The 24,229-nt window shown below is 54.1% G+C and overlaps 2 protein-coding genes and 1 long non-coding RNA gene across 11 annotated transcripts; all 3 read left to right on the top strand.

The window, feature by feature from the left end:
• Window positions 1-388: 388 nt before the first annotated feature.
• On the top strand, window positions 389-5,239 carry CIRBP (cold inducible RNA binding protein). 4 transcript variants are annotated; one of them, XR_015279257.1, is made up of 8 exons: window positions 389-674; window positions 1,375-1,483; window positions 1,579-1,685; window positions 2,111-2,249; window positions 2,342-2,426; window positions 2,533-2,597; window positions 2,957-4,960; window positions 5,100-5,239. XR_015279257.1 is itself a non-coding variant. In XM_086863124.1 (6 exons), the coding sequence occupies exons 2-6, from the start codon at window positions 1,381-1,383 to the stop codon at window positions 2,624-2,626; spliced, it is 528 nt and encodes a 175-aa protein (XP_086719250.1). In that variant the 5' UTR covers window positions 412-674; window positions 1,375-1,380; the 3' UTR covers window positions 2,627-2,760. The 4 variants fall into 4 exon arrangements, 1 of the variants encoding a protein (XP_086719250.1); XR_015279259.1 differs by having other exon boundaries at window positions 412-674; window positions 4,865-4,960; XR_015279260.1 differs by having other exon boundaries at window positions 412-674; window positions 4,868-4,960.
• A 1,222-nt stretch (window positions 5,240-6,461) lies between these two features.
• Window positions 6,462-11,635, top strand: FAM174C (family with sequence similarity 174 member C). Of its 6 annotated transcripts, none has more exons than XR_015279253.1 (4): window positions 6,670-7,223; window positions 7,816-7,977; window positions 8,593-8,804; window positions 9,149-11,635. XR_015279253.1 is itself a non-coding variant. In XM_086863122.1 (3 exons), exons 1-3 carry the CDS (start codon window positions 6,742-6,744, stop codon window positions 8,594-8,596), a joined length of 648 nt encoding a protein of 215 aa, XP_086719248.1. In that variant the 5' UTR covers window positions 6,462-6,741; the 3' UTR covers window positions 8,597-11,635. The 6 variants fall into 6 exon arrangements, 2 of the variants coding, with proteins under 2 accessions (XP_086719248.1, XP_086719249.1); XR_015279254.1 differs by having other exon boundaries at window positions 11,145-11,635; XR_015279255.1 differs by having other exon boundaries at window positions 6,673-7,223; window positions 7,861-7,977.
• Window positions 11,636-13,768: 2,133 nt separating this feature from the next.
• On the top strand, window positions 13,769-16,208 carry LOC147649346 (uncharacterized). The gene is made up of 3 exons (XR_015279261.1): window positions 13,769-13,928; window positions 14,246-14,320; window positions 14,404-16,208. It is a non-coding gene; the product is annotated as an uncharacterized LOC147649346 (long non-coding RNA).
• Window positions 16,209-24,229: the final 8,021 nt, after the last annotated feature.

Raw genomic sequence — 24,229 nt, forward strand, 5'->3', positions numbered from 1 at the left:
CAAGGAGGCGGCTGAAGGGATCATTCCCCACGGGACAGGGCACAGAGCGGCCGCCCCAGGTGCGAGTTCGCGGGGACAGGACAGGCTCCCTGAGCGGGGCGGTGACCGGATGGGCCACAGCGGGAGGAGCCGCCGGGGCCCGGCCGGGGGCAGCGCTCGGCGCCCAAGATGGCGGCGGCCCCTGAGGCGGCCCTTTGTCTGCGGCCGCCACCGCAGTGCGAGAAGGGCGCGAAACTGGGCCAGCGTGGACACGCCCCCTTCGCCGGGGGGCGGGGCGGAAGCGCCCCCGGGCCAATCAGCGGCCTCCACTTCCTTCCCTCTCACAGGGGCGCTCCCGCCCGCCTCCGCGCGCGCAGCCAATGGGCGCCGTCCGCCGCGACCCGCCCCCACGTGGGTGGAGGGGGCGGGGCCACGCTGAGGTTTTGTTTGCGCGCTCTTGTCTTCCCCTCCCGCCGCGGCTCATTAATATTAATGAAATCCCGCCCAATCGGGTGGTGCAGCGGCGGCAGCGCTTTGGTGACGTGTCGCCCCGCCTTGCAGCGGGCTTCATCTGCATATTCATGAGATAGGCGGGATGAGGCGCGGGCGTTTATAAGGCGCCGCCCCGACAGGCTCGCCGTACATTTCGCTGAGGCTTTGAAGTGTATTGTGGACCTCGTACCGCCGGGGCATCGGTGAGCGCCGTCGTGCGGGGCGGCCGCGACCGCACCAGGCCGGGTGGGCCGCGGCGAGCGGAACCGTGTCTCAGGGGCGGAGGGCCGGGTCCCGCGGGAGGTTGGGCCGCGGTTCCCGACTCACCGATCGGTGCCCTCTGCGGGCACGGGGGTCGCGGCGGAGCGGGCCCGGCTGGGCCGTGTGGGGGAAGGGGCCGCGGCGGGGGGAAAGGCGCGCGCGGAAACAAAATGGCGACGGGCTTGGGCCGTGCAAAATGGCGGCGGGCGGGAGGGAGGGGGCGACGGGCGGCGCTGGGCAGGGGAGGCCGGTAGGGGGCGCGGCGGGATGCGCATGCGCGCTGGGCCCTGAGGGGCGGGGGCCGTGACCGGGTGTCCCTACCGGGGCCCGACCGCGGGTTCTGCCGGAGCCCGGCCCGGCTGCCGGTTCTGCCGCGGCCCAACCGCGATGCTGCTCCCCTGCTGTTGGCCTTGAGCCTCGCAGAGCCCTGGGTGGGCCCTCGCTCCCGGCCACCCTGAGGGAGATCCCCTCGGAAGGCTGGAAGACCACATAAGGCGAGGGCTCCGTGGCGCATAAGGCGTCCGGGCGATTGAGATCACATCGCGGTTGTTACCGATGGTGTTAGAAGGATTTAATGTTTCAGGCCTCGCGGGGATTATGTCGGATTTTTGAGTCGCTGACTCGCTTCTGTTGGATTGGCAGGTCAGAATGGCATCAGATGAGGGAAAGCTCTTTGTCGGCGGGCTCAGTTTCGACACGAACGAGCAGTCATTGGAGCAAGTCTTCTCTAAATACGGACAGATTTCTGAAGGTGAGACTGCAGAGCCTACTTGGGATAGTTTCTCTTAGTCTGTTCAATTTCCCTGGTGCTGATGGGTTTTTATTTCCTGCCTCTCTTTTTCACAGTTGTGGTGGTGAAAGACAGAGAGACTCAAAGATCCAGAGGTTTTGGCTTTGTTACTTTTGAAAATATCGATGATGCAAAAGACGCAATGATGGCCATGAACGGAAAGGTGAGGAGGCTTTGGAGTTGATTCTTTAATTTCAGTAATGAGGAGAATCAGAGATGTGCTGCTGTTCAGGTTGTGTGGAAGAACAGATGAATGCCAGTGTCTTACACGAAATGACACAGATGTAAAAAACCTGGCTTTATGAATTTTTTATGCAATAACATGTATATCTATTTGGAATATAAGCTGTTAATATTCTATTATAGAATCTGCATGATTGAGATAGTGACCTTATAGGCATTCCTGTAAATACAATTAATGTTAGTTTCTTTGCCTACTTGGCTTAACTGTGGTGTGAAATACACATTTTTTTCATGAGGAGCAGTAAGTCCTGGCTCTGCTCAGCCAACTGTGAAGGCGTGCAACTCGTTCTGCATGTGCTTTGCTATTTAAATATTTCTATTTGGCTAACTGTGGTTGTGTTTTAGTCTGTAGATGGGCGTCAGATCCGAGTCGACCAGGCTGGGAAATCCTCTGAGAACAGATCCCGTGGCTACAGAGGGGGTTCCTCAGGGGGCCGGGGCTTCTTCCGCGGGGGCCGAGGCCGGGGCCGTGGCTTCTCCAGAGGTGAGTGCATGGGGGTCAGCCATAATGTCTGGATGGGGGGGATGTCAGTTGTCGGAATGGTTAAATAAAACTCATTTCCGTGTATTTCCAAGGAGGTGGAGACAGAGGCTATGGCGGCAGCAGATTTGATTCCAGAAGCGGAGGCTATAACGGCTCCAGAGACTACTATAATAGCAGGTAAGGGCTCTGCCAGCACCGGGGGGCCGTGGGCAAGCTATGGTGGAGCTCAAACCATCAGAGGAGGAGTTGAGCAGCTGTAAAAGAGGTGCTGTTTGTCCCGCAGGAGTCAAGGTGGCTATGGAGACAGGAACTCGGGAGGCTCCTACAGAGACAGCTATGACAGTTACGGTAAGTCCCGCTTCGACCGCGAGCGCTGAGTCCGTGTGCTGTAGGAGCTCTGAAGCTGCTGAGCCTGAGCCTGGAGCTGGGGCAGGCTCAGGCTGTGGACGTGGTGGTGCCGGGAGATTCTAAGTTTAATGCATGTTGTGCAGGAGTTGCTCGGATCTCTAAGGCAAAGCAAGTGTTTTTTAAAAAAAAAAAAAAGGTGTTCCTGGAGCCCAAACTCGGCTGCCCTAACGCACTGACCCGCGGGTGGGGGATCTCAGTAGCCAAGTAGCCGTAGCCTCGGAATAATGCAAAGGGAGTAAAATGCTGGAACTTGTCTTTGCTTCAGTGCCTTTACAATTGTGCCTGCTTCTTGTCCTCAGCTACACACAACGAGTAAAAATCCTTCCTGACTCAAGATCGTCCTTCCAATGGCTGTATTTATAAAGATTTTTGGAGCTTCGCTGAAATGGTTATTGTGTAGTACATCTTACTTGTATTTTCACTTTTGTAGTATTATCAGTTCTGATCTTGTCATACACAGCCTGGCAGCTTCTGAGACGAGACTGTCTGATTAGACTGTCTTGGAGAAAGCTCTGCTTTCAAGTGGTTTTAATCTTTTTTGAAAGCACTTCAGATTTTATTTTGTCCTCTCATGAATGAGCCAAGGTGTTCGTTTCTGGTTTTGTTTTTTTTTTTTTAAACTTGGGGCCCCAATTCAGTTTCTTTTGAGCTAGAAAGGACCTTGTACCGATGTTCACTGGAAGCTGAACAAGCTGTGGACTTTTTTTTCTTTTTTTTTTTTTTTTTCTCAAGTGCATTACCTTCGTCTTTTGTAACATTCCTTTAGTGTAGCAAGGTAGGAATGCAGCCTGGGTTCCGTTGGAAGGCAAACCACCTTGATATATCTAAAGAGAAACGTGCTTGTATGTTCAACCCGCATAACGGTATTTTTACTGTTGTAATGATGTAAATGACCCAGAACTAGACTTGCAAACTTACCATAAAGAGGTTCTTGAAAATGTTTATTTATATTGTCCTTTTTTACTGGAAGACATATGCATATTCCATTGCTGTTGTATTTGAAGTGGTAAAGGATTCCTGTATACAGTTTTCTTTGGCTTTACGAAGCCTATTAAAAGACCGTCTGAAATGAACTCTGCTCCTGACATTTACATTTCATTGCACAACACAACCCTTGGAGACGAAGAACAGTCTTGGGAGCGAGAGGAGATTAGGGACAGTGGCAGAGCCAGCCGGACAATTGCCCGGCCGCTGGAATTTAAATCCTAAAATCGGTCTTGACATCTGAATTGGCCAACAAATTCCACTTAAAAATAGTCAAAACTTGTCTATAGAGGCTGGACGTACAAACCTGAGGGCGTGCTAGGAGCGAAGTGCAGTTGGAATGTTAGGAAGGATAATGGATGTTTCCTCCAAAGCTGCTGTAGCCTACACTGGGAAGCTGTAGAGAAGAGCCAAGTGCTGTAGTCCCTGGGCTGTTCCCTGCGTGCCGAGCGCGTGTGCGATGTAGGGGAATGCCGGGCTTAGCTTAGCTGTGTCATTGCTTACAAGTTCTAAGAATTCTTTGCTAGCAAATGGAAACTGCAGTGTCCTTGGAGAAAAGAAGTGTTGTGCCTCCAACAGAAACCTCTGAGACGAGAGCTGCTCTCTTGGCTAGTTCATATGTGGAAATAGTCCTGTAATTCGAGGTAACTCCTTTTGCTCATGTCCGCATCCTTCCTCTTGTTGAGAGCTCATTTGAAAGTCTAATGTACCTGTGAAATATTCCTTTTGACAATTTTGGTCAGCTGCTGGAAAAACGTTTAACCCATGCCGTATGCAACCTTTGGCTTGTGGCACACCTTGAGTTCCACAGATCAGAGTTGGGCATGCAGCCGTGTCTTGCTGTAGGTACGGAAGCAAGATTGGAACGAACTCCCTGACTCGATATGTGTTCATCTATTGAGACTCTTCCTAGACTTCATTAAGTTGCTCACTTTAATTGTAGCTTTCTTTGCCATCCTACTTGTTGCCATTAACTTTTTCCCATGGCCCACACTTCCTAAGCAGCCATGTCCAAGTGTTAACTCTCTGCTTAGGGGATCCAATCCATGGGCTGGCTGAGCACGGGCAGCAGCCGGCCCGGAACAGTTTTCCCAGACTGTGCTTTGTGGTGTGATGGGTTCAGCGATGGCTTGTGAGACCCTCGTGCGCTGTGAGCTGTGTGGGGAGGTTGGGGGCGAGAGCAGCCTCTGCCCAGGGCTCCTGTTAATGCCTCTCTGCTTTAGCAGGCTGAAAGGACCCGGCACACGCCTCGGAGGCCCAGCGGATCCTGAGCGAGCGGAGCTGCGTTCCAGGCATGCAGGAGCAAGTTTGCCAACCAGGTAACATCCCTTTCCTGAGCTTTTTTTTCTTTGCTGTGTCCCTGTTCTGTAGCTTGGAGCTCTAAGTGATGCAAGTAACCCTGTTCCATTCCTGTATTTTTATCCACTTTCCAATTCTCTTGTCTCCATTTCATTTCAGCACTGAGACACGTCAGAGAAGACAGAAGGACAGACAGCGGAGCGGGGAGATGAAGAGCTCAGAGCAGTGGTGTTACTCGTATTTACATGAACTGAGTCAATCAAGCCAGAATAAAACACTTGAGATGTGGAAAAAACAAATCTCTGTGGTACTTCTTGTGGGAAACAGAATATTTCTGGCAAAAATATGTCTGGGGCACAACCCAGTTCAGAGTACAGAACAAACCAGCACCGTGGTGCTTGGAGGTGGACACATTTTGCTTCAAGCAGATTGATATGTGATCCTCATGGAAGATGAGGTCTTGTTGCTGGTTAAATCCCAAAAATGTGGCAGCTCAGTAATGAAGATTTGTCTTGGGAGAGGCTGACACTCTGAATGTGTTTCTGGCAGGAGATTGCAGGATGAGAGCACTGAGAGTTTTTGATGATCTCAGCTGTTCCTGCCATTTTTGGTTTTTTGGGTTTTTTTTGTAAAGAAGAGTAAATTGCTTCATCCTGCCCTTTTCTCCCCATTTTTTTTAACTGATATACTCAGAATTTGGTGATGGGCTTACTCAGGAGCCCTGAGGACTTGCCCAAGAGCCATCAGTTCCCAATTTTCTACTGATAAAGAGTCTCCAGACATTCCTGCCTGCAGGAGGGGATTATTGAGCTCACTTCACAAAACCTACTTTTCCTCCTTTAACCTTTTTCAAATTATCTAAGTGAGCAGCATTTAAAAAAAGCAATCAGCCATGACACACTTCTGGGGGTTGTACTGAGCAATTCACCAGTGAGGATTTTTGCATCTTAATGCAGGAGGATATTAAATATAATGAAGGCTGAGGAGTGTGTGAAGTCTTCACTGATAAGAATGCAGTCAGGTGAGGCTTAAATGAATTCAGGCTGAAAATACTTACAAATAATGCTTTGTGAGACCTCCCTAAATAGGATACTTAGACGCAGGCAGAAATAATGAACAGGTGCAAAAATAAAGCCTGGTTGGAGGTGCTGTTATTTTTGGCATTGCTAATTATGGCAATGAGTTAATGATACCTTCCTGGGATGGGTGAGGGAATCGCTGGATGTGGAACCCAGTGTCATCATCAGGAAAGTGTTTGGGTGCCGTGGGTCTGACGTGAGCTCGGATGACCCAGTTTTATCCAAAATGCCCTTTTTAAAAATTAAGCCCTGTGTGTCCAGGCAGCTTAAGTCGTTCCCTGAGGAAAAATGGGGAAATGGAGCAGGGCTGAAGGGCGGTGACTGAGTCCTGGTCAACTGAAAATGTCTGCAGAGGAAAAAGGTGGAGAAAAATCCTGGAAATTCCAGGAGAAATCCTGGAAATGCTCCAAGTGCTCCTGTTTCCAGCTGTGCTCACCGTGCCGTTCCCTGAAGGGAGGGAGGGGGAGAACCCTGAGGGGGAAATGGCGGCTCTGGGGGAGAAGGCCCTGCTATGAGGGGAAAGTAGCGCCACTGAGGGGGAAATGATGACCCTCATGGAGAAATGGTGGCCTTGCGGGAGGAAGGACAGCCCTGAGGGGGAAATGGCGGCTCTGAAGGAGGAATGAGAGTCCTCAAGGGGCAATGGCGGCCCTGAGGGAGGAAGGATGACCCTGAGAGGAAAATGGCGTCTGTGACGGACGGGGTGTTGCAGTGAGGGAGAAATGGCGGCCCCGCCGAGCTGGCCGCAGCCCCGAGGGCACAACAATGACCCTGAGGGTAAAATGTCGGAGCTCCGCAGCGGCTCCCTGAGCGGGTCACGGCCGGCCCGGAACGGCGCAGCCCCGGAACCCGCGAGCGGCTCCGCGGGGCCCGGGCGGTGCCTGAGCCGGGCGCACCGTCCCGCCGCCTTCCTGCGGCCGCCGCTCCCGCTCCGCCGCCCCGGCCCGGCCATGCCGCGCCTCCTCCTCCTTCTCCTTCTCTTCCTCCTCGTCCCGCACCTCGGCCGCGCCACCGCCCCCAGCCCGGGGAACAGCACGGAGCCTCCGCGGGCGGCCACACGGAACGACACTCAGTCGGGGTCGGAGCATGAGTCCGGGCCGAGGCTGTCGGTGGGGTCGGGGCTGCCGGTGCTGAGGCGGGCGGTTTATGTGCTGAGCGCTCTGTCGGCGCTGGCCGCGCTTTACTTCGTGCTGCGGGCGTTCCGGTGAGTGCGGGGGGGACACGGGCACCCCACCGGGGCTGTATCCATGTTCTCTTGGTCCTGCTCCTGGTCTTGTCCCCATCCTGGTGTCCCCTGGCCCGGGGCTGTGTCCCTGCTGCTCCCAGCCCCTGTTCCTGTCATTCCGAGCTGTGTCCCAGCTTGTCCCGGTTCCAGTGTTCTCTGGAATCCCGGGCATCTACCCTGCTTGTCCTGGCTCACCCTGGTCGGGGATGTCACCCTGATTGTCCTGGTCCTAGTCCCCCATTGCTTTTGGCAGTGTCCCTGTTTGTCCCTGTCCCCTGTGGCCAGTCCCTGTCTTGCTCTGGGTCCCCCCGAAGCTGGTCACAGTGTTCCCTGCCCCTTACCTGTCCCAATCCCACTCCCAATCCTTGGATTTGTGCCCATTTTCCCCTCAATCCCTATTCCTCTCTCCCTCTGCCAGCCGGGGCTCTTCCCCGTGCATCCTTTTGGCAGCGAGTCCAAAACGCTGCTGTAAATCCCCAGCACTGTTAATTACCCGAGGTAATTAGCGCTAAACCATGTCCGGAACCGCCGGGTGGGGACAGCGGCTCACTGTGCTCTCCCTGTCCCTCAGCCCCAGGTCCGAGGGCTCCAGAAATGAGCCCAAAACTCATTTCAGGTTGAAGAAACCCCAGAGGAAGAAGTACGGGCTGCTCTCGAGCCAGGACGAGAGCATGGAGCTGGGCTCCCTCGACAGTGACGAGGACACCGTGTTTGAAACCCGGAACCTGAGGCGGTGAGGAAGCATTTTGTGTGTTTTATGTGTTGCTCTTTTCCTCACAAGGGGCTGAGACTTTCCCAAAGCCGTGGGAGCTCTGGCACAGCTCCTACAACCAGATTTGCATAAATTAAAACGCCTGTGTGTGGTCTCTGTGTTGGCACACGGATTTATCTCACTTTTCCTCATTTTCTGGCCCGGGAAAGTCTCGCTGACAGGGTTATTTGGACACTGCTGTGGGGTCACAGAGCTGTTGGAAGAGACAACCCTTGTGCCCAGTCTGGGCCTCCCTGTGTTAGGAAAACAAAAATTCCTCTTTTTTTTTTTTCCCTTCAGCTCAGGAATTGCTTCCAATTCAAACTCCCAGTCCCAACAGGACAGGCATTCCTGTTTTCCCAGCAAGATTCCTGTTTTGTTTTGGGTTTTTTTTTAATTTTGGGAGTTGCTTCCAAGTCTCATGACAGTTCAAACTCCCAGTCTCACAGGGCTATCCATTCCTGCTTTCCCAGCGTTGTGTTTACATCCCACAAGCTCGATTTCTGGGCAGGTTGTTTTAAGCTGAGGAGGAATGTCCCCTCAAGGAATGTCATCTCAGCTCCTCCTGATTTTGGGTGTCTCTTTTTCTTTTCCCAGATGACTCGGGATCAGCAGCACTGCCTGGAATGGTGGAGGATCCAGTCCCAGTGGAATCTCCAGTGCTCAAGTTTTATATCTGCTTACAGTGACTTAATTAACAGTTGGAGCCCTTCCATAGCTGGGACAGGGGAGAGGGGACCAAACCTGTTTTCTTCACGTGCATTCTTGGGGACATTTCTGGGGAAGGATGGGAGCTCTTCACTGCATAGGTAAGGGAGAGGTAAGGGAGATGCTCCTGGATGATTTTCAGCACCTGAAATCTGAGCCTGAGAGCTGCCCCTGTGCCTCATATCCCTCTCTCTTTGCCCTGGAAGCATCAGATTCCTTTTCCAGGCTGATCCTCTTTCCTTCCTGCAATATCAGGTTACTTCTTTGGGAAGTGTCTCTGTAATCTGCTCCTGGGAGGAGCTGGGAGAGCTCTCGGTGTCTGTTACTCAAACGGGGGTGGGAGGGTGATAGTTCAGACAGAACAGCTTTGGGAATGAGTTAAACGAGTTAAATTTTGCAGGATTGGCAGTTACTGGGATAATTCAAGTAATTCATGGGTTTACAGACATGGTTACCAATGAAAGGGGCCAGAACCCAAAGGAATATTTCTCCAAAAGAGCCACCAAAAGGACTGGGAATGCCTGGACTCTGCCCAGCCCCTGTGGTGAGTTCTCCAGGGACACATGTGACATCTGCCAAGCTCTGGAGTTTGTGATACCTGAGGAGGAGCCAGGTGTGAGCCAGGAGCAGCTGATGACTGGAAAAGGGGGACCCCAGCCCCTCTGGACTGTGATTCAGGGCAGCCCTGGCTGGGTTATCTCCTCTCAGTGACCCTGGAGTTTCATTCCCTTGGCTGGTACTCAGCCGGGATCTTTCCTGCAGCCCATTGTTATGTGCATATTTGGGATCTGATCGTGTAGGACCAAAGGTGAATGTGTCAGGAGGTTGTTGTTGGGTGCATCTGCTGCTAAACCAGTGAAATCTGCTTGCCAAGTGCTCCTGCCCATGGCCTTTCCTTGGAAACCGGCAGCACATCCTTAAATCCCATTTCCCCACCCAAGCTGGTAGTGCCTTTGTTTGGAGAACCCGAGGGATTTGCCCTGTGGGCAGGGAGGGTCCCTGTGGCACCTTTAGGGTGAATATTTAGAATGTCTTTGGAATGTCTTTGACTCCTTTCCTTTGGCTTGCAAATCCCCTGTGGATCAGGGGCACCGTGAGAGGGGACAGGGATGTGCTGATCAGGGAGAGGCTGGGGGCTGGCAGCTGCTGCAGGATCTCCCGAGGCAGCTGAGGGAGTGCTGTGATCCTGTGCTTTGTCTGTTCAGGACAAGTGAGGTTCCCTGGAGAGATCCCACCTCCGTGGCAGCTCTGTCTTGCATGTGCACAAAAAATTTTAAAATAGATATATATTTTTAATAACGTTGCCTGTGTGCACACAGTGCTTGGATGTGCCCCGTTTTCCTGTCCATTGGATCGTTTCACACCTATTTTGGGGGTTCCCTGCTTGTTGTAGCTGCTGCAGAGGTTCCACGTGGGAATTGCTGGGATGATCCTGATCCTGCAGGGCTGCATGTGCTGGTAATTCCCTGGCTCTTCTATTCCCTCTGGAATGTTCTTCCCTATGCTCTTAAAGCCAGATGGGCTCGACTGTCCCAATCCACTGCCACGCTCAGTGTTTGGCCAGCACATTCCTCCTTTACCTGGAGTGATGAACCTGAGCATTCCTCAGGCTCCCCTCTTGTTGGACAGGTGGGGTTTGCAATTCTCAAGTTTCCTCACCTCGCAGGAGTGCAGCATGTGTTAAATGATTCACATCAGAGGGAACCTCAAGCAGTAGATCCTGCCCTGAAAAAAATTCTGGAATTAATTTTGGCTGGAGCAGATGTTTGTGTTTGAGCAGGAAAGGTCTGGAGCAGGTCATGAGGTGCCTGGGCTGTCCTGTGTGGGTACCAGAAAAGGAAATTGAGGTGCCAGCCTGGAATTTCTACACCACTTCCATGTTTTCAGAGTCCTGCTGGCTTTAAAGTCCTTTAAAGTCTTGCTGACCTTTAAAGGGTGCAGGGTACAAAGGTACTTGTGGGGTTGTCACTTGTCCTGGTCTTGGCCTGGAGACAGGTTGGAGCTGTAATCAGAGAAGCTGAAATCTCTGAAGCTGTTTCCACTTCCATCCTGCCCCTTGGCAGCAGCTGGCATCTGGATGTACCCTTTGCAGGCTGTGACATTCCATCCCTGCTCTGCTCTGAGTCCTTGGAGGCCTTTTCTAAGAGGAGAAAACCAAGTGACAGATCTGAGACTCCTTGGGGTGCTCAGCATGATCCCATTTCTCTGGGAAGAATCAGCTGGAGCTGTCACTTCCTGCAGTGTGAGCAGGGCCAGGCCAGGTGTTTTTGGGGCTGGATCCTGCAAATAACAGCAGCTTTGAACACCTCACACCACATTTCCACAGAGGAGCAGTTCAAGTGTTCCTTCCATTCCTCTTTCAGTTCCTCCACATGTATTTGATACCTTTGTTTTAGGTCTTTTTGCACCAGTTGGATCTTCCAGTAGCTTTCCAGTTTTAGTTTTTCAGGCTAAACACGGGAATGCAAACGGACCTGCCTGTGCCTGGCCCTGGGCAGGCTGAAGCCTCACCAGCCACTGCTGCACTTTTCTTTCTCCTGGATGAATCAGGGTGTTGGTGGAGGCTCCACGTGCCTGTTGGTCTGCAGGATTCCTGCTCATCCCAGCCAAAAGGAGCCAGCGGACCACGACCTCCAACACCAGCGTGCGTCACAACTGACAACAACAGTCTGCTCTGAATTATGCCAAAGCCAATTTTCCAAAGTTTACATCATCCTTCTGTTATCTTGGAGGCTTTCTGGGATGCTCTGCTGCTGTTACTGGCCTGCCCAAACCGACTGGGCCATCTGCAGGGTTAATGGGATCCGTGGGATCCATGGGAGTGGGGTGAGATCAGCTCTGTGGGTTTTGTTCTGTGCCTGGGATGGGACCTGCAGCACTGGGAGTGCTGGGAGAGGGGCCTGTGGTGGGAATCAATAAACAATAAAATAAATGAAACTCGAGCACGCTGTTGTCTGAACTCCCCAAGGAGCAGCTCATGTTTCACCCTCCTGGATCTGCTGATCTGGTTTTAAGCAGCCCCTGGCCCTGTATCGATCCATGGTTTTCTTGTCGTTGCAGCATCCCCTCCCTCGTGCCTGGAACCACTGGAATAAAACATTCCAGCCCACCCATCCCTCCCTGCTCTGTGCAGGGGCTGCTGAGCCCACGGGGTGAGGCTGCTGTGGTGGGCTCACGGATTTATGGAGTCCTTTGGGTTTCTCCCCACCTTGCTCCTGCTCACAGGACAGTGACACTGTGCTCCTCTCACCTTGTGACCCAGCTGGAAGTGTCCAAGCCCAGGTTGGATTGAGCTCAGAGCAATCTGGTCTATGGAAGTTGTCCCTGTCCATGGCAGGGGGTGGAATGAGGTGAGCTTTAAGGTCCCTTTCAAACCATTCTGTGGCTCCGTGATTCTTCAGTCATCTCTGGATTGATTTCAGTTTTCTGAAGTCTCCTTTCTCCCTCTTCTCACATTAATCCCTTCTCTTGTACAGAAGACCAAATAAGGTCCCTGTGAGGCCAATTCCAGGCTCTCCACGGCCGCAGAACCAAATTCCATTTTGCTTATTTGGGAGTGAGGAGGGAGTGGCTGTTCCCTGGATCGTATAATCATGGAATCTCCTGAGCTGGAAGGAATCCATAAGCGTGGAGTCCAACTCCCAGCCCTGCCCAGACCCCCCAACAATCCCACCCTGAGCATCCCTGAGAGCGCTGTCCAAACACTCCTGGAGCTCTGGCAGCCTCGGGGCTGGGATCATTCCCTGGGGAGCCTGGGCAGTGCCAGCACCCTCGGAGGGAAAATCCTCTTCCTAATATCTGACCCTAAAGCTGCCCTGACACAGCTCCAGCCGTTCCCTCAGCTCCTGCCCTTTGTCCCAGAGAGCAGAGATGGAAGCTGCCCCTCGGGAGTCCCCCCTGAGTCTCCTTCAGGCTAAAATGGGAATGCCCCAGCTCCTCCCTGCAAGGAATTAGTTCCAGAACAAAGCCAAGGGCGTTCCCTGACTCTCACATCTGCTTCTCATCCTTCTCATTCCGGTTGTGTGGATCAGTGGCACTGAGAAAACACAAATCACGTTCCCCCTGTCCCCCTTGGCCACCCTGCCCGTGTCCTGGCTGCTCACGTCCTGGAGGAGGAGGGAACAGGGTTTTGTTTGCTCCACGATTTCCCCTGGTCGCTGGTGGGGTTTTTGGGGGGCAGCAGGGTCGGGGCACGCCAGGAGCTGGGGCACAGGGGATCCCTGTAGGTGGCACTCACAGACCAGGCTTGCAGCTGCCGGGGCACTGCCGGCACCTGGGGAAGCTGCAAATAAATCCTGGTGCCTTGAAAAGCAAATCTGCATCATCCAGCAGCTGTCTGGGATGGGCTGGAAGAGCCCTTTGGGGGCTGTGTCTCTCCTGGAGTGGGGGAGCAGCAAGTTTTGGGGTGGCTCCTGGGGGTCTCTCTCAGCAGCAGGGGAGGGTCTTGTCCCTGCTGCACCTGAGCCAGGTCCCACCTGGCTCTGTCAAGACACGTTTGGGAAAGATTTTTATGATTCTGGGCCTGACAAGGTTTTGGGATGCCCTGGTTTGATGGAATGATGCCACCAGCTCCAGCACAGACACGAACACCCAGCCCTGGCACAGCAGCACCCTGGGGGCACCCCGGCTTTCCTGGGCCTAATTAACTGCCGTGCTAATGAACTAACAGAGCATTCCCTGTGCAGGCAGGACAGCATCACCCTGTCCGGTTAGACTGGATGTGAGGGAAAATTCCTTCCCCAGAGGAAGGGATCCAGTCCGGCACAGGCTGCCCAGGGCAGTGGTGGTGTCGCCATCCCTGGAAGTGTTCAGAAAACCCCTGGGTGTGGCACCTGGGGACGTGGTTTAATGGTGGCCTTGGCAGTGCTGGGGGGATGGTTGGACCTCATGATCCTGGGGGTCTTTTCCAACCTAAAAATTTCCACAATTCTGTTTTCCAGCTCTGTCTGTGCGCGGTGCTGGGAGCTGCCGCAGGATGTGAACCAAGCGCTTGTTCCCTTTCAGGCTCAGGGGGCTGTTACCCCAATTAGCACTAATTGCTGTGGCCCATGGTGCTGGACCAGCTGCAGCTGTGCTGTTCTCCCCTCATCCCTGTTCCCTGCTCTGTGCCATCCCCTCTTCCCAAGCTCTCACTGGGGACAGGCTCCGGCTGCCGCTGGCTGGGATTCCAGTCACAAACACAAGCTGGCGGCATGGATCTGCTCGGAATTTATTTTAAACTCGAGGTAAAGTGCTCTTGATGCTTTGGATGCAAATTTCCTTCCCTGGAATGGGAGCTGTGGGGCCGGTGGAGTGCCAGGGAGCTCTTTTGATTCCAGAGCCTGTTTGCTGCTGCGGCTCCTCGCGCCGCGCTCCGTGGAGTGCGAAATCACCTCTGCGGCACAGCCCGGGGAGAGAGCGCTGCTGGCACACAGAGATCCTCTCTCACTCACTGTCCCCTGGTTTTAATGAGGGCTTGTGTCTAAAGTTGGGGTTTTTTAGGTTTTGGGGTGGTTTTTTTGGTGTTTTTGTGTGTGACAGCAGGTTGTGTGTGATTTTTCAGGTCGCTGTATGGGAGAAGTGATGGTCCAAGTCCCTCCAGCCCCCCAAGGAGGGAAAAGAGAAAAATATAGAATGGGTAAAGGATGCTCCAGTCATGGATTTTGGAGTTCTTTGTCGCTGGATTCCTCCAGTACCAAGTGAACCTTGGGGTTTTTTTAGGTGGCATTAACTGAGGCTAAACCAGATGGGGTTTGGAACAGCCTGGTCTAGTGGAAGGTGTCCCTGCCCATGGCCTTGGAACTGGATGAGCTTTAAAGTCCTTCCAACCCAAACTATCCTGGGATTATCTCCGTGGGCACTCTCTGGGTCACGGATTGTCCCCATGAACGTTCCGGGCTCTTGGTCCCAGAGCCAAGGGGTGAGGGGATGAGCTGTCACAAGTTTTGTCCCTTTATTGCTCACACACTCACTGGGTGGCTCTGGGGACTTTGGGGTGACTTTGGGTGGCTCCTGGAATTTCCCCATAAACATTTTCAGCAGCACTCACAATTCTCCTGTGGCCGTGTCCCTCTGGGGCTCGTTGTGGGCAGGGGCTGGGTGCTCTTCCTCACCTTCATTCCACGGACCCTGACATTCCAAACTGCATCTCTGGGTTGATGTGGAATCGGGAAGGAAGCTGGGAATGTTTGAAAACCCTCTGCAGAGTCTCTGATGTCTCTTCTGTTCCACTCAACAAAGCGCCTCTACACAACGAACAGATTTTCCTGTATCAGAAATTACCTTTACTTAGTTGGCTTTTTGTCTAAATCCTCCTTCTGATCTTTATTTTTTTTTCCCTTCCATCATGGAAAGGTGAATGGAAGTGGCACTTCAGCCACCAAAGCCTTTCCTTTAGAATCGCTGCTTGTTTTTTGTTTTAAAAATTTTCCAAGGGGGCTTTGCAGGGGAGGAGGAAGGAGCGGCCGCTTTTCAAGTGACTCTGGGGAATAAAAGTATAAAGGACAGGAATGATCAGAACTGTGCTGGCAATGGAACAATATTTTATTTTTGAGTACCAGAGCTAATTGGAGAAGGAATTCACACGACAGTTTTTGCAATCTAAGGATGAGTAAACATGAAAGGGGCTCTGAATGTGTGATTGCAGTGGGAGGGGAGGGGGGGGGGAAAAACTGCCCAAAAATTAAATTGGAGACGATGTCTTGGATGTTACAAATCCCACGTTTGCTTCTCACAATGCTGGATCAAAGTCACGAGCTGAAGCTCATGTCCAGGGATACCTGTTGGGGGTGGGGGATGGAATTTCCATGCACCCGTGGGCTGGAATTGGCAGAAAAAGGAGATTTTAGGTCTGATTTTGTGGTGCCACTTCCACGGCTTGTGGGATTGCTGTGGATCTGAACAGATCCTGCTTCAGCAGGGCTTGGAGAACCCCTGCCCACGGAGAGGTGTTTGCAGCCAATTACCAGCTGCTTTAATTAACGGAGCATGGGGGGAACATGGGTTAGAGCAGCTCACCAGGGAGTGGAGCAAGGATTGGGAATCCTGGTCCCATCCAGACCACGCTGGGATTTTGTGGTCAGTCATTGTGGCTCCTGGGTGTGAGGAGCTTGGTGATGCCACATGCAGGGCTGGGAAATGAACTGGAGCTGAACTGGGTGTGTGGGCAACCTCCCCATTCCCTCTGCCACTGGAATCATCTCCCACCATCCAGCATTCCCTCCTGCCACACTGGAAATCCCAGGAACTGCTGTTGCCATCCTCAAAATGCTTCCATCCACCACATAATCAGCGCCTGGAAACGGGAAGGGTTGAGATTCGCAGGTTTGCAGACAGAAGAGCCCATTCCAGGCCCCTGCAGAGTAGCAGGAGGTTTGTCCTGCTCCGTGTGAGGTGAAGGCAGAAGGTTTCCCTGGAGAGGCTCCAGCCCCTCCATGGAGCATTCACTCCTCCAGCTATGCTGCTGTTACGTTCCGGTGGTTAATTACTCTCGCTCTTTAAAAGAATAAAACCTCGTGTACTTAAAATAATCCCAATTATTTCATTGTTCAGACCGAGCTGAGCCCAGCCACCCCCGCTCCTGCAGAACTGCTGGGAATTTTCCTGACAGGGAAAAACTGCTGGGCATTAATGCCGTGAGCAGCAGCTGGGGGGGATTGAGGTTTTTGGGGGGGCCACGGTGCTGCTCCACCTGCAACCCCCAGGTGCCTCTCCAGGACATCCCAAAGATCATCAAGACCAATTCCAGTCAATGTGTGGCAGGGGCTGTTGCAGAGGGACAAGGAGCGATGGTTTTAAAGCAAAAAAAGCTGATTTAGATTGGATAAAAGGAGGAAATTCTTCCCCGTGAGGTGGGGAGGCCCTGGGACAGGGTGACCAGAGAAGCTGCGGCTGTCCCATCCCTGGAAGAGTCCCAGGCCAGGCTGGACGGGGCTTGGAGCAGTCTGGAATAGCTGAAGGTGTCCCTGCCCATGGCAGAGGGTGGAACACGATGATTTTTATGGTCCCTCCCTCCCAAACCATTCCATTTTTCTGTGACATTGCTGAAACCCAGGCTGGCAGCGCAGGGCTGGTCCGGCCCTGCCTGCCAGGACACCCTGGAGGAGCAGCTCCTGGTGGGATGTTCTCCTGGAGGGACTGAGGGATGCCTGGGGAGCCTCATCTTCCAAAGGGGACCCTCAAAACAGCGGGGCAGGATGGTGGCAGCTCTTCCATCTCCGTGTGCTGGAGGCACAGCGGGACCTCGGGCGTGGCGGCTCAGACTCGCTCGTGCCGGGCTGGATCGGTGTATTTTGATCCTTTTTTCTTGCCAGCGTTATTTTAATCCGCTTTTCTCTCACATCAAACTCCTCTTTCTGCAGAACACAGAGAGACATCGGGTTTGTGCCCTTTGTGATCGGTAGCAAAGGGCTGCCAGAGCGCGTTTTTCCCTTTAGAACCGGAGGTTTTATCCCTGTGATAACTTTAGCTTCGCCACTCTCATCGTTTGGGCTTCTCAACTGGCCGGGATGAGCGCAGGGAAAACGCTTCCCACATTTGTCAGACCAAGAGAGGGCTGGGTGTTCTTGGGCAGGCTCCCACTCCTGTCACCCAGGAGTTACCTGCTGGCTCAGGTGGGTTTGGAAAGCAGCTGGTTCCAAACCAAAATCACCTTCTGCCTCCGTCTGAGGTGGGCTGTGGCTTCATCAGAGCTCGGATCCAGGTGTTGGTTGGCAGCTCTTCCAGGGGGGATCACCAGGAGCAGCCTGGCTTTCCTGGGAGCTGCACAGTCAGAGGGAGCCCTTTCCCTCCAAAGCCTGTGGTTCCCACATAGAAAATAACACGTAGGGAATGTTTTTTTCCAGATGAAGGAAGGATTAAGGCACAGCAAGAGCTGATTTGCCAAAGGGCAGCCGGGGAAGCGGTGATGGATCAGAGATGGAAGTGGAATCCTCGGCTCAGCCCGCGCCTGCCTCACCACCCTTTTCCTTCCCTGCTCCCTGGCTGCCCAGGTCTTCTGGGATAACCAGGACTCGGATTTCCATCCTCTTAAAAGAGGCAATTTAAGGAGCTTTCCAGGGGAGCAGAGCTGCAGGTCACCTCCTCGCCGCTGAAGATGTTTTTTTCTCCCCCTTTCTCCATCCTCCTGCTCCTTCAGAGCCTCATTGCTCTCCTCCTTTCCCAGCGCTCAGAGCCATTTTCCCAGCTTCAAAAGGTTTCCTAATTACCCTAATGAGGTCAGGAGAGACCAAACGCTTCTGTGACTTAAAGCAGGGGTGGGAAGGGTTTGGGAGGGGGGAAATATCCCGACTGGTGCCTACACGAGGTGTCACGGGAAGGCGGCGTCTCCCCCTCCACGCGTTCCCCCACCTTCCCATCTCCAGCAGATAAAAAAAAAAAAAAAAATAAAGAAAAAAAGGGAAATGTGGACAGAAGGTCTCAAATGTATCAAACAGCTTTTAAAAAGAAATTCCTTTTGCCTGTCAAAAGAACAAACAGATACACCAAAAACTGTCAGAATTAGTGTTGGAGTAATTGCAGCAGCTCTCCAAGGTTAATGCTCCATTAACGAGCAGCTCTCACGCAGCTAAAAGCCAGGACGAGACAGGTTGTCAAAGGCTTCCAGGAGATTAAAGCGCTGCGTTCCCAGCCAAACTCTCCCGTGGATGTTGTTTGGAAGGGAGGGAAGGGGGGTGTTTGTGGGTGGAAGCATCACCAGCCCTGGCGTTGGTGGAGAAGCGCGACCCGGAGCCCGGGGATGGTTTCCAGGCCTTGCTCAGGTCGCTGCCCCTGGGGTCTCACTCGGTTTTAAACACTCCAGGAATTTTTCAGCACCTTTAGGCTGAGGTTTAAATGTGTCCTGAGGGCAGCCTCGGGTCTGTTGTGGTTGCCAAGAGGAGAGGGGCCAGGGGGGGTGGGATGCTGGGGGCTCTGACACCTCAGGAATTAATCCTGCCCGGGTTTCAGCCAAACCAGGGATTCCTTGTGATCCCAGCATAATTTGGAATGGGATTGTGGCCTGATTTCATCTTCAGGCCAGCGTAAGACTCATTTAAATAGAACTGACCTTGATAGATCTTTTATAGAAGAAAAGAAAACCATTCCAAACTTGCGGTGAGGAAGCATCACCTGGGGGTGAGCGATCCAGCAGTGACAGAGCCGGGGCAGCAGCTTTGGGATCTCCTTCCCGGGGGGATCTGGGTGTTCAGCACATTCCAGCAGCAGCGGCTGCTCGTGGTGGATGTGGCTCTGAGCTCAGGCTTTTGGAAAGAAGAGCTTGGCCCAGGAGCGTTGTGCCCCGGCAAAAGGTGGGATTTTGGGATTGTGGGAGGGCTGGGAGTTGGACATTATGATCCCTGTGGATCCCTTCCAACTCAGGATCTTCCACCATCCTGTGATTCTGAGGTGCCCTTTTTAGTGGGAAGAGGCAATTCCATTCCACAGCCCTGGAATTGCTGAGAGCCACCCTGAGCCTTTTCCATCCCAGCTCCCTGTGGGTGAGCAATCCTCGCTCAGAAGGTGCCGGTGGCCTCCTGCTGCTCCTGTGACCCCGTGTCCAGCTGTGGCTGGTCCCACCTTCACCCTGGGGTGTGTTGGAGATCCCTGCCAGGACCAGGACTTTGCATCCATGGGGATGTGGGAGCCGTTCCCACGCCCCAGTGCAGCGAAGGCTGGTGAGGGAATGGAAAAGGAGAGGAAAATGATCCAAATGGTGAGGCTGAGCCTTGTTAAAGGGCTGGTGGAGAGCAGGGGGGTCCCACAGTGCCAGACCCAGCTGGGGTGGCACTTTGGAGACGTGGCTCCAGCAGCAGGGACACAAGGTCCCCTCGGAGCCCTGGAAGCAGCTGCACCCCCATAATGTGGGACTGGGGACCTGAGCCTGGGATCCTCGCTGGGATCTGCAGGGTAATGGGCCCGTTTTGGGCAGCAAATGGCTGGGATTTGACTCAAGGGAGGTGTGAGAGGCCTTTGGAAGGAGCAGCCACAGGCAGGGGAGATGAACAATGCCATAATTCAGGAATTAAACCTTTCCTGTGCTTCTCTTTCCCCACCCCAAAACAATTTTTAACCACCAGACCTGGGGTGCAGCAGGACCAGACGGGGTGAGTCGTCTGTACAAGAGCAAAACAAGCTCCTGCCCAGCCCCTGCCTCTTCATTAAGTCGATTTGCATTCCTAATCTCCATTTGCCGTTATTATTTTCCCCCTTGTGCCGAGTGCGGGAGATTTGCATAAAGTTCCTTTTTTCTTGTTTTTATTCACGCTCAAGGTCAGAGACTCGGTGAGACACTGACGAAAACAATCCCCTCCTCACCCTCCTTTAATTCTTTGCAGAAACATGTCCTGGGGATTTTAACATAACAATTGCTGGGGAGGGAAGGGGGGACCCCGCACGGAGCCCTTGGAGGGAGGAGACCCCAGCAGAGCCTTTTCTGTGCTGCCCAAAGGAGAGAGATGCAAATCCAAGACGAGAAGGGGGAGATGGATCTGGGAGCAGCACCAGTTGTGCCTCATCCTGCTGGAATGGGGGAGCTGCTCCAGCTCCCTCGGAGCCTCTGCCAAACCCTCTTGGAGCTGGGAGCACCACCAGCACACCCAGGTCCTGTGTCCTGGCCAGGGCACCTGCTCCTTTCCTCCCCCCCGTGTGCCCACAGGGAATGGGGCAGCTCTCCAGTTCATCCCATTTCTCGTCTGGAATCCTTGGAGTTGGGGGATGTCCCATTTGGGGGTGCTTGGGACACCCTGGGCCCTTGCAGTAGTGGGAGTGGGAGCTCTGGGATTGATTTCTGAGCTTGGGAAGGGATGGGCTCTCAGAGGGAGCCCCAAATCCTCTCATTCCAGCTGTGATCCTGCAGCGTGTGAAGCCCACCCTCTGTTCCTCACGGTTCCCATAGGGAGCAGGGCTGGGTGATGGAGCTCAGGCATCGCTCCCCACTCCAGACATTGGAACAAGGACAGCAGCCCCTCTCAAGGAGTCTGGTTTCCCTGTGGCTGGTTAAAGGAAGAGGGAAAAACTCTCAGCCAGCTGCTGAGGGGCTTGTGTGGAGCAGCCCTTTCCCCTCCATGGAGCAGTCAGGTTGATGATTTCCACATTTTTCCTGATTTTCCCAGATGTGGTGCTGCATTCAGGGCCTGGGATGGGGCACACCTGGGATATCTGAGCTCTGTGTGTGCCCAATGGGTTCTAAACCCCTTAAAAGGGGGAAAATCCCTTTTTAGCCCTGGGCTGTTTGCAGGGTTCTGCTGGGTTTGGGAAGGAGGGAGTGAGGAATCGGTTCCTTCTCACATGCTCGAGCTGTGATGGTTTTAACACATCCAAATCGTGTGAATCCCGGGTTTTGGGCATGTCTGAGGTATCCTGGGGGGCTGGGGAGTGACTGAAGGGTGGCAGATGGTGGCTTGTGGGGGTGGTGGCCCTGCTGCTCCCGAGTGACCTGGATGGGAATGGGGAGGGATTGACTTTAGGAGCAGTGGAATGTCGGACGGCCGGGCTGCTGATGGGGCTGGCAAGAGCTGAGAGATGGGTTTTGTCTGGTGCTGTGAGCACAGAAATATGTCTTATTTCCCAGAACTGGGAGGTGCTTTTTTCCCGAGGATGCTCCAGGGCTCTCAGCTCCCGTGATGTGAGTGTTTTCATGCCCCTTTAATGCTTCACTAAACAGTTTGAGCTGCCGCCTCTTAATGCCCCAGCAAAGCACGGAACTCTCCGGAGCGGAAAGAGCAGCGAGGAAGGAGGGTGATGGAAAAGAGAAGAAAAGAGGCTGTGAGGAGACACAAAACCAGGGAGAAGTCACCTTTTCCCTTTCACATTCCTGGTCCTTGCTGGTGTGAAGGCAGCTGGATGCTGAGGGTCCCCCCAGCTGCTGCTGCCCCTCCAGGGAAGAGCTGGGCTTTGCTCGCCCTCTCCCTGCCCTTCCTGGGCTCTGTCCCGCACCAGTGGGCACATTTGGGGGCATGAAGGTGGTCCCTGGGTCACTGCAGGGGACACAGAGGGGCAGATATTTGGGGCCTGTCAGGATTCTCCTGACCTCTGGCTCCCCTGGTGCCCGACACCCATCGCATTGGTGCCCTGCATCCCACGCTGGTGATCCCAGCCCGCTGTCCTCACCGGGTGTGCGCTTCCCAAAGCTTGGGAGAGGCCAAGGACAGGAGGAAAACCAAAAAAATTTCGAGTTTTAACCCACCCAGGAGAAGTCTGGCCTCCTCCCGCCCCGCTCCGAGGGGAGCCGCCGGCTCTCCTGCTCTTTAATTCAAGTCATTGCATTCCCTGCACTCTGCGTCCCCTCCCCGGCACCGCTTGCCCCGCAGTTTGATCCGTGAGTACCAAAGGTACCGCCTCGGGCTGCGACATCGGCATCCTCGGTCGCCATAGGAACGGGAGCTGGGGGTGCCCCTCGCCCGCTCCCCCGGGGCCCAGCTCCGGGGGCTGAGCTCCAGCGAGCCTCTGAAGCCGGGCTGCCCGAGGCCGGGGGGAGCGGGCTCTGCCAGCCCGGGAGGGAGCGGCAGCCGAGCCCCGGAGCACAAAGACAGAGGTTATCGGTGTCAAAGAACTCGAGGCTCCAACCGCTCTTAGCAGAGGGGAGTGAAAACCGGGAGGAGGGAAGGGGAGAGCTGGGAGCCGGAGCCAATTATTGCCGGGGGGGTGGGAGGAAGAGGAGGAAGGTGATGGAGATGTCAGCGGTGGGGAGGGCGGGGGAGAGGATGAGGCTCAGGGCTCGGTTCATCACTGATCATGCAATCATTGAATATCCTGGCTGGGGGGAAGGGATCCACAAGGATGGTGGAGCCCAGATCCTGGGGATGTGTTGTAGGACCTGTTGCGATAGGACAGGGATGATGGTTTTAAACTAAAATAGGGTGGATTTAGATGAGGTTTAAGGAAGAAATCTGTCCCTGTGAGGGTGGGGAGGCCCTGGCACAGGCTGCCCAGTCCCTGGAAGTGCCCAAGGCCGGGTTGGATGGGGCTCGTAGCAACGCGGGATAGTGGGAGATGTCCCTGCCCACGCCCCAGGGGGATGGGACTGGGTGATCTTCAAGGTCCTTCCACCCCAAACCATCCTGGGATTTCACGACTCATAGAATCATTCAGGTTGGAGAAGACCCTTAGGATCAGTATCCCTACCCACACAGCTGCTACCCCCGGTGTTTGGGAATTCGATCAGCCCTGGGGTTTTGACCCTTGGCTGTGGGTGAGCCGGGAGCAAAGGCAGCTCTGCCCTGAGGGGACCCAGCCCCGGGCCCGCTCCCCACCCCCGGTGAGTGACGCTCGGAGCCGCCCGACTCCCCCGAACCACCTCCACTTCCTAATTGCTGACAGTTATTTACTGTAAAGACAGGAGCACACGCACCACCGCCTCTGACAACTCGTGTCAAAGCCCCGCCAGAAACTATCGCTTTACAGCTTTATTTATTGCCCTTTTTTTTTTTTTTTCTATATTTTTTTTTCCCCCCAAACAGATCTATTCCCTCTCCCCTCCGGGCTCCGCGCTCCTGCCGGCGGCCGCGCTGCGCCGTGGGGCTCCATCCCAGGAGCCCCCCTTCCCTCTCCATGCCTGGCTGGGCACTGACGGACGGGTGCAAACGGAGGCTGGCGGAGCCCCCCGCACGCTGCCGTGTTTATTTGCTGTCTCTCAGCCCCTCCGTGTTCAAACATAATTGGTTCTGCTCGGCGCAGTAAACACCGATGTGTCGCATCAGCGAGCCGGAAGGGCACCTACACGCAATTAAAATAATTGGGCGCCTACCTGGCTCTGATCCCCGCCCCTCCCCGATGCTCTTCTCCCTTCATCTCCTCCTCTCCATCCTTTGTTCAGTCCTGGCAGCCCATCCCACCCCTCTGCCGGTGCCCCGTGCACTGCGAGGTGTCCCATGGAGAGAAGAATCCGGCCCTGCTGGCCTTGGCCTTGGCACGAGTGCAGGATGAGTTCTCCGATGAGGGAGATGATATTCCAGCCCAGACCCATGAAATATAATGAAGGCCCGAGGGACTGTACCAGCTCCTCAGTTAAAAATGATGCTGTTATATTTAGACAAGGTAACTGGAGGCCCCTCCGGACAGCGCTCAGTACAATTTTTTGTTTAATGATTCCATAATCTGATATAATATCGGGCCTGTAAGACATAATGAAGACCTGGGGGAGTTTACATCTTCGCAGCTTTAAAGGGTCCCTGCTCGGGGACGTGGCCAGGTGGAGGTTTGAACTTTGATGCAGTCAAACGTGTTTTTCTCTGGGTTTGTTTGACATGATTGAGGGAATCCAGCATCCACGGGGAGAGGGAATGGAGCAAGTGCAGCCGAGCTCACACCAACCCCACAGCCGGTGCTTCTGCCAAGGGGGGTGATTTGGAGGGAATTTGGGGGGCCCAGCAGGGTTGTGCTGGGATCTGCACAGAGGTGGTCACTTGGTGGGGGCTTCAGGAGATCATGGTGGTCTTTAGGAGGTTGTGGTGGTCTTGGGGAGGTTGTGGTGGTCTTTAGGAGGTTGTGGTGGTCTTGGGGAGGTTGTGGTGGTCCTGGGGAGGTTGTGGTGGTCCTGGGGAGGTTGTGGTGGTCGTTGGGAGTTTGTGGT

This window comes from Cyanistes caeruleus, chromosome 25 (assembly GCF_971803275.1).
Source record: "Cyanistes caeruleus chromosome 25, bCyaCae1.hap1.1, whole genome shotgun sequence".
Taxonomy (NCBI): Eukaryota; Metazoa; Chordata; class Aves; order Passeriformes; family Paridae; genus Cyanistes; species Cyanistes caeruleus.

Excerpts from the sequence above, each read along its gene's own strand:
- CIRBP (XM_086863124.1), top strand. The coding sequence starts at position 1,381 with ATGGCATCAGATGAGGGAAAGCTCTTTGTCGGCGGGCTCAGTTTCGAC. Across the intron at positions 1,686-2,110 it reads TGATGGCCATGAACGGAAAG|TCTGTAGATGGGCGTCAGAT; the intron begins GTGAGGAGGCTT and ends GTTGTGTTTTAG. Across the intron at positions 2,427-2,532 it reads AGAGACTACTATAATAGCAG|GAGTCAAGGTGGCTATGGAG; the intron begins GTAAGGGCTCTG and ends TTTGTCCCGCAG.
- FAM174C (XM_086863122.1), top strand. The coding sequence starts at position 6,742 with ATGGCGGCCCCGCCGAGCTGGCCGCAGCCCCGAGGGCACAACAATGAC. Across the intron at positions 7,224-7,815 it reads TTCGTGCTGCGGGCGTTCCG|CCCCAGGTCCGAGGGCTCCA; the intron begins GTGAGTGCGGGG and ends CCTGTCCCTCAG.